The sequence below is a fragment of the Arachis hypogaea genome, chromosome 14 (assembly GCF_003086295.3).
Source record: "Arachis hypogaea cultivar Tifrunner chromosome 14, arahy.Tifrunner.gnm2.J5K5, whole genome shotgun sequence".
Taxonomy (NCBI): domain Eukaryota; kingdom Viridiplantae; phylum Streptophyta; class Magnoliopsida; order Fabales; family Fabaceae; genus Arachis; species Arachis hypogaea.
This window is the reverse complement of record NC_092049.1, coordinates 32,222,132-32,230,393: the sequence shown is the minus strand read 5'-3', so window position 1 is coordinate 32,230,393 and position 8,262 is coordinate 32,222,132. Positions and strand designations below refer to the sequence as shown.

At 29.0% G+C, this 8,262-nt stretch overlaps 1 protein-coding gene across 1 annotated transcript; it reads left to right on the top strand.

Annotated features, from left to right (window-relative positions):
* The first annotated feature begins 2,423 nt into the window (after nt 1-2,423).
* On the top strand, nt 2,424-6,672 carry LOC112741934 (LOB domain-containing protein 4). The gene is made up of 2 exons (XM_025791125.2): nt 2,424-2,770; nt 5,598-6,672. The coding sequence occupies exons 1-2, from the start codon at nt 2,594-2,596 to the stop codon at nt 5,907-5,909; spliced, it is 489 nt and encodes a 162-aa protein (XP_025646910.1). The 5' UTR covers nt 2,424-2,593; the 3' UTR covers nt 5,910-6,672.
* Nucleotides 6,673-8,262: the final 1,590 nt, after the last annotated feature.

Genomic DNA, 8,262 nt, shown 5'->3' with positions numbered 1-8,262 from the left:
AACTCTTCCCTTTCCTCCTCTTCATCTTTTGTTGCTTCTTCTTTTTCTTTTTCATCATCATCATCATCATCTTTTTTTTTTATTTATCTTTTCCTTCTATTTTACCTTCTCACATTTCTTCTTGTTTTACTCTGTTAACAAGAATAAAAACAAAAAAATCAAACAAAGAAGAAGAAAAAATACATAATGCTGCAAAATTACTTGAAAGGGGATGAACTTACATTCATTCAATTAAAAGAAAGAAAACAATAAGAAAAAAAAGAAGAAAAAAATGCTGCATTAAAAAAATATTTTTGTGTATTTGTAGCAAATTTTGGTGTAAAACTAAGACATTTATGTGTATTGTTAAATATTCTCGGTATATTTGTACTGATAAATTCTGCATAATTCAAAACTCTTTCTCTTCCTCCTCAGATCTTCTGCTGCTTCTTCCTCTTCTTTTTCATCATCATCATTATTTTTATTTTTTTTTTCTTATTTATCTTTTTCTTCTTATTTTATCTTCTCAAGTTTCTTCTTGTTTTACTCTCTTAACAAGAATAAAAACAAAAAAAATCAAATAAAGAAAAAGAAAAAATACATAATGCTACAAAATTATTTAGAAGAGGATGAATCTATATTCATTCAACTAAAAGTAAGAAAAATAAAAAAAAGAAGAAAAAATACAGCATTAAAGAATATTTTTGTGTATTTGTAGCAAATTTTAGTGCAAAACAAAGACATTTATGTGTATTGTTAAGAATTTTCGGTGTATTTGTACTGATAAGTTTTGCATAATTTAAAGCTCTTTTTCTTCTTCTTCTATTTTCTCATAATTCTTCTTGGGTAAAAAAATTAAACAAAGAAAAAAATACATAATGTTGCAAAATTAATAGAAAGAGAATGACGAAAAAAATGCAGCAACAATAGCAGTAATAAAAAACGACGAAGAGGTGAAACACTTGAAGAAAAAGAAGAAGAAACGCGAAGAAAAAGAAGGAGGAATGCAAAGAAGGAGGAGGAGGAATGCGGGATACAAACGTTGGAGGAGGAACGACGTGATTTCACGCGCGGGTTATGTGAGTGGATTTTGTTGACTTAGGGTTAAATTGTTTGAACTTGTTTGCTAAAAAGGCTTGTATGTGTAGCAAGACTGTATAATAATAATATGATAATTGAGAATATTAAATGAAAATCAGAAATAATTAGTTATTCTATTTTTAGATTTAAATTTTAAATTTGGATGAGATCATAACCGATTTTGTTTCAAATGGAATTGTGATATGATATGATTCATAAGATTTCAATTTGAAATACGATAAGATATGATTCAGTTTTGAAATCAATAACAAATATGATACTATATATATGTATGACAAGAGTAGAAGAAATACACTAACACACAAAAATTTTTATTCCTTTATCTCTACATACCCAAAGATATGTGAGTCTAATTGTTAGAGAATAATTTGTTGATTTGTAACGAGTTGCGTGCAAGAAGTTTCTTAATTCAGATAAGATATCAGTTGATCAAAGAGTTGACAGTAAAGATTAGTCTCGATGTGAATACGCATAGCACCTTCTGTACCATCGAAGGAAAAAATTTGTTTTTACTAGCGTACTCAGATATTTAGACCTGACATATTAGAATAAAATTTAAGCACAAAATAGATTTTTAGGATTACTTTCTTTTCTTCTGCTGCGTGTTATGAACACATAGAAAGTCCAATTTACTCTCCTTTTTTCATATAAAAATTTGAGCAGAAAAATATAATGATAAAAAATATAATTATGAAATTTTGATATGAATAATAAAAAAAATAAGTTGTGTTTTTTATTAGTGTCTCTGTCCCGGTCAAAAAAGTCATAAAATACACTAATTTAGTATCTTTGGACACAATATTTTTATCAATATATCATATGCTAAACATGATTTTGTGTCTTTATATCTCTGTTTTAGTCTCTGTCTCCATATGTGTGAATGTATAATGTGGATGAATTGTGGTGTTGTAATGCTTAAAGTCAGAGACTGCTAAATTTATCCGACAAAAAAAAAGTAAAAATTATTTGAATTAATTTAGTGATTAACTCATTAATCTACTTAAATAAATGTCGTTGGTTTAAATTCTATCTTGTGTATGTAATAAATTATTAATTAATAACAAATTTTTAAATATAATTATAATTTATAACGAATTAATTTTTAATTTGTCATATAAAAAAAATTTAAGAGTTTAAATGATATGTTAGTTATAAAATTTCTTTATATCGTTAGGTTATTATATATATCAACGAACCGGAGAGATTAGTCCAACAATCTTAGAATACCGGTCGAATGTAAAAATAAATAATTAAAAAATAAAAGAAGGAAACATGAATACATGATTGGACCCACATAAATGTCCAACAATCTTAAGTTATAGCTTTTGGCCTTTCCTTTGGTTATATAATGAAAGGGCATTCTTCACCCCTACTAGTCCCTACAACTACCACACGCCCTCTCTTATTTGTGTCTCTTTCTCATTCTCCTTCTTTTCTTGACTCCCAATACATTATTTCTTCTTCTTTTTCTTCATTAACTTAAGGCCGTACATTTTTCATTTATAGTTTCGATATGAAAGAGGGTGGTAGGAAGCAGGGTTCAGCCTCACCTTGTGCTGCATGCAAGCTTCTCCGCCGAAGGTGCGCCGTGGATTGCGTCTTTGCGCCGTATTTCCCGGCCGACGAGCCTCACAAGTTTGCAAATGTGCATAAGGTCTTTGGTGCCAGCAATGTCAACAAGATGCTTCAGGTTTCTTCTTCAATTCATCATCATCTTTAACCATTATTATTTCCCCATGCATTTTTTTATTTTATTTTTTATTTTTACTATTGTTGAGGCTTGAGGAACATTATTGTTGTAGGATCACTCACTAGTGGTTATTATAATATAGTTTTTCAACAAATGATATGCTAATAGCATTTGTAAAGAATTTAATTTAAAAGGAACTGAATAATATTTTTATGTATTTATTTTGTTTTATATATTCAGGGGATTGGTAGATTATCACTCATCCGTCGTTATAACACTAGTAATGACTTATATGAAAGTTGAAGATAGACTAACGCAGAATTTAACTAACTTATGCTTTTTTCATATATTTTAAGAGTAATAATATAATTTTTTTTAATATATTTAATACATTAAAATAAAAATATTTTTTTTAATATTTTTTGATAAAGCATTTTTCTTGTAATACTTTTAAAATGTACTTTCAATACACAAGTTAGTAAGACTCTTGAAATAATAGACTTCTTCACCCTATTTGGATAAAGAACAGCAAATAAGACAGGTAAATGAAAAAGGAAGCCAGTCACATAATGATACTTATTAAAATATTTTTTTAAATATTTTTTTAACAATTAAAATTTAACATATATAATCAATTAAATCAAATTATTTTTATCAAAATTAGACCGGACAAATTGATTTAACTAAAAAGTCAGTAAACCAAATTTTGAATCGATCTAAATTATTTTTTTTTATAAAAAATGTTTACAATACTTCTATTATAGAAAATGACTAAAATACTTCTACTACATATTTTTTGAGAATTCTAAACATTTTCTTTTCTCTATGCTGTGATAGGTTAGGATTTAGGATTTAGAATTTTTAAAATATATATATAAAAATAAAAATATTTTAGTCAATTTTTATAACAAGAGTATTGTAGTCAATTTCTATAAAAAAGAATATTAATTTAGATCGATTCAAATTTTGGTTTATCGATTTTTCGGTCAATTAATTTGTCTGGTTTAATTTTGACAAAAATAACATAGTTTAATCGATATTTACATACTTGTTTTAACTTTGTTACTTTGTTAGTATTAAATGGAATATAAATTTATTCTGAGTAACATCCATTTTATTTTACGATAATAAAGTCTAAAGTAGAACATGACTTTATCTTTTTTAATAATGTTTTATATATTATATTTGTGAATATTTTTTTATTTTTTTCCCTTTTGATAAAAATTGAAAGAAAATATAAAAAATATAGTAATTATTATTTTTTCTTTAGCGTTAGCTAGGATTTTGACTTTTTTGAGTTATTGGTAAAAAATATTTCGGAGTTAGCCAAAACCACATACCATATATATGACTTTTTTTTCTTTTTTAGTAGCACTTGAAAAATTAGAAAAGCCAAAGAAAATTAGGCGTTCGGCGCATTGAAATCTCACGGTACGTCCTTATCTATTTGTCCCACATCTTTTGGTCTGCCATGTGGTTCGTATAAAATATATAATTACAAAGAATTTAAAAAAGAAAAAAAGAAAAGAAAGGAGAGAGAACCAATACTTTGACAAGGTTTGTGCTTATCTTTGTTTAATTATTGTATATTTGAAATATTTAGCGTAAATGTCCTTTTCAGTTTTTATCGTTTATTTTTGTTCAAACGACAACACGTTTCTCTGTAATTTAAAAATCTTTAATTGATTTTTGATTATTTAAGTAATTAATTTAAATGGTCACTGGATTAAGTGATCATAAACCCCAATAACAATTTACTATTTATATGAGCCACTTAAATAATTTTTTGAATTGTTAGAAATGATCAAAATGACATTTATTCAAAAAAATAATATTAGAAAGACAAAAAAAATTGTCAAAATTTATTTTATCTAATTTTTATTAAATAAATTTTGATTATTTTTTACTATTTTTTTTAATTATCAAACATCTTCGGATTCCAAATATGTATTTGAAGTTTGTTTAATTTCCTATCATATGGTTGCCGGTTGGGGTGACCCAATTAGAGTCCCTTAACGTGATTTTGGCATCCAGATTCAATGTCAAGCACCAAGTGTTAACAAGCAACGCGATTTTGAGAACAATATCTTCACTTTCTAACAATATTTAAAAAAAAAAAAAAAGAGGGAGGTTTGAAGCTAACAAATTCTGCTTCTGCGCCACGTGAAGCTGTCTGCTTGGTGCCCATTTTTCTAATGAAGCAAAGAAAATGAATTGCTTATTTCTTTGTCAAAGTCCTTAGCTTTTGGTTAACGAAAGATATGTGAACACGCATTAAGTTGATGTAATGTAGTTAAGGAGTTTAATTTTATTATGCTGTTCTAATATAGAACACGTTGTTTATGTAGGTTATCATATATTTAGACTTGACTGACTCAATTTTTTAAGCGCCAGCTTTATATTATAAGTCTTATATTTTTTAAGATTATAATTTTTAGATAATTTTTAAGCATGAGACATTTCTCATTTCTTGAACTAACTTTTAGAATTGAATTAATCCTGTTAAATTTTAATTCTAATATATTCGATTTAATATATCACTTATGTACAAATGTTCATTTTTCAAATAATTGTTTTTAAGTGTAAAAAATATATTATAAATTATAAATCTCTCAAGAATGCTACTTTTAAATAACTTAGTGTAAGATATCTCTCATTCTTGAACTAACTTTAATGTTGAGTTAGACCTATTCAACCTAGATTCTAATACTCTATAATAGAGACTAAAATGTAATAAGAAATTTACAAAAAGTAACACAAACATTTGGCAACATACAAAGTTTAATGCATGAGAATTTAAAAATAACAAAGTTAGAGATTTTTGCAGGAGCTACCAGAGCATCAGAGAGGAGATGCAGTGAGCAGCATGGTGTATGAGGCAAATGCAAGAGTGAGGGACCCTGTTTATGGCTGTGTGGGAGCCATCTCTTCTCTTCAACAACAAATTGATGCGTTGCAAATCCAATTGGCTGTGGCTCAGGCTGAGGCTGTGCATCTCAGGGTGCGCCAGACTGCATCCTCCTCTTACTGGACCCAACCCCAAAGCCCAACCAATAGTGCCTCCCCACCCTCCAAGCCCATTTTTGACATCGACATGGGCCTTGACCATACCTCTTATGCAGATTCTATGTGGTCATGATATTATAGTCAAATAAGTTTTCAACTTCTCTAAAATTTGTGATTTTAGTTGATTTTTGTAAAAAATATTTGATTTTAGTTGTAGTTTGCTTTGGTTAAATGCTGATATGATAAAGTTAAATGTTTTAACTTATCTTACAATGTCAGCAATTGACGAAGATAAACTATGACCACTAAAATCAGAGAAAGAATCTTACAAAAATTAAAACTCAAAGTAACAAATCTTTATAAGATTGAAAACTTAATAATTATATCGGTTTCTTTAGACTAAGAAAATATATTAGTTCCTAGAAAAAAATACAAAAAGAGAAGAAAACAAGGCATTATTTTCTTTTTTAAAGTAGTGCCTTGTTAACTTTAGTAGGGTAGAAGAATCGAACTTTAGAAGCATTGGTGGTGATTGAAGGAGCTGCGGTGGAGATCTTTCGCCCGCTTGATTACTTTTGGTTTGCAAAAATAGGGTTTTCATTGGCATTTTGGTGTAAATATGTGGCTTATTATTAGTTATTACTATCACATGAAGGGAAGCTGCGCTTATGGTTGGATTGTGGACTTATTTCTTTGATTATGGCAAAAGGTGTTGTAATGGAGCTCTCTATGTTGTTCTTAAGTATTGGTATGATTTGGTCTTTTGTAGTTAAATATATGGAAGATGAACTTATTGGCATTACTTAGGTTTTCATAAGTAGTGCTTGCTTCTTTGTAATTTTTAGTATTGCCATATACTACAATATGAAGAATTCCAAGTTGGCTATTAATTTTTAGTTAAAGTATTTTATGGAACTTTCACATAAAGCATCCTTTCAATGGAATTGCAAAAATTAATTATAGATTCGCCTCAACCTATTATTTTATATTTACATATTTTTAACATAATCTTTTTCTAAATTTTAAAATCAAGCCCAAACCTCAAAAAAAAAAAAAGGCTCATTATCTTTAGAAAGTAAAAGAAGAATCGATAAAAAGAAAGCAACCTACATGACCCGCAATTGCCAAGTTACCCATGCCTCTGAACTCAACCCAATCGGTAGCAGTCATAAACGTTGTAAGTTCAACGAAACAAAACTTCAAGTCCATGTTAGAATATAATTAAGATCCGTTAGGATTAATTAGTATTATTTAACATATTTGAATATTTATTATAAGATATTACGTCTTTATTATTTCGATTCTCTTAATATTTATAAATACAATTCTATATTGTATCATTCCATACAACTTGAACAGACAATTTGAATATACTCAATAATATACAAATCCTTTCTCAAGTCTAGTCTGTTGTTTCTAACATGGTATCAGAGCCATGGTTTGAAGAGAATAGGTTATTTTTCTTGCGGTAAAATCACCGTAGCTTTTACACTTTTTTTTCTATGCCATTTTTTCTTTCTTTTTGTCACTCCTTTAATACTTTTTCACCTCACCGATTAGCCTGTTCTTTCTGTCTTGTGTTTTTTTCGAGTCAAATGATCAAACACCATTGTCATCTGCTGCTTACCTATCCTCATGAAGAAATTATATAGTTTTTGCTCGCTTTCGGCAGTTCCGTCTGTGTTCTCTCGTGGCAGTTCCATCTGCGTTCTCTCGTGGCAGTTCTGTTTGTGTTCTCTCATGGCAGTTCCGTCTGCGTTTTCTCGTGGCAGTTCCATCTGCGTTTCTTTTCGGCAGTTCCGTCTGCACTTCTTTCAGATAATGGCAATTCCATCTGCGCTTCCTTCCGACAGTTCCGTCTGCACCCGTTTTATCAGTTTATGCAGTTTTTTTCTCTTTATTTCGTTGTTTTAAATATGTTTCAAACTCAAGTTGTCACTTGAGTTTGAAGGGGGATGTTAGAATATAATTAAGATCAATTAGCATTATTTAGCATATCTGAATATTTATTATAGGATATTCCGTCTTTATTATTTCGATTCTCTTAGTACTTATAAATACCGTTCTATATTGTATCATTCCATACAACTTGAACAGACAACTTGAACAGACAACTTGAATAGACAATTTAAATACACTCAATAATATACAAATCTTTTCTTCAGTCTAGTCTCTTGTTTCTGACATCCCCAATTTAAGAATCAAGTACTCTCACTGGAAACGCCGATTGCCTTCCGTACTCAAACCTAGGTACACAAACGAGCCACCGCTTAATTCAGCATAATCGCCATTCCCTAACAGCGCTCTCAATTCTCCAAATCGACTCAATTTAATTGCTAATGTGGCAGCAAATCATTGCTCGACTTGGGTGCAGAACAGCAAGACGTTGATGTTTAGGGAATGGCGTGTATGAACATGGTGGCGGTTTAGTGAAAGATCCAGAAAATTTTGATAATGGGAGTAAAATATATATAACATGAAAATAA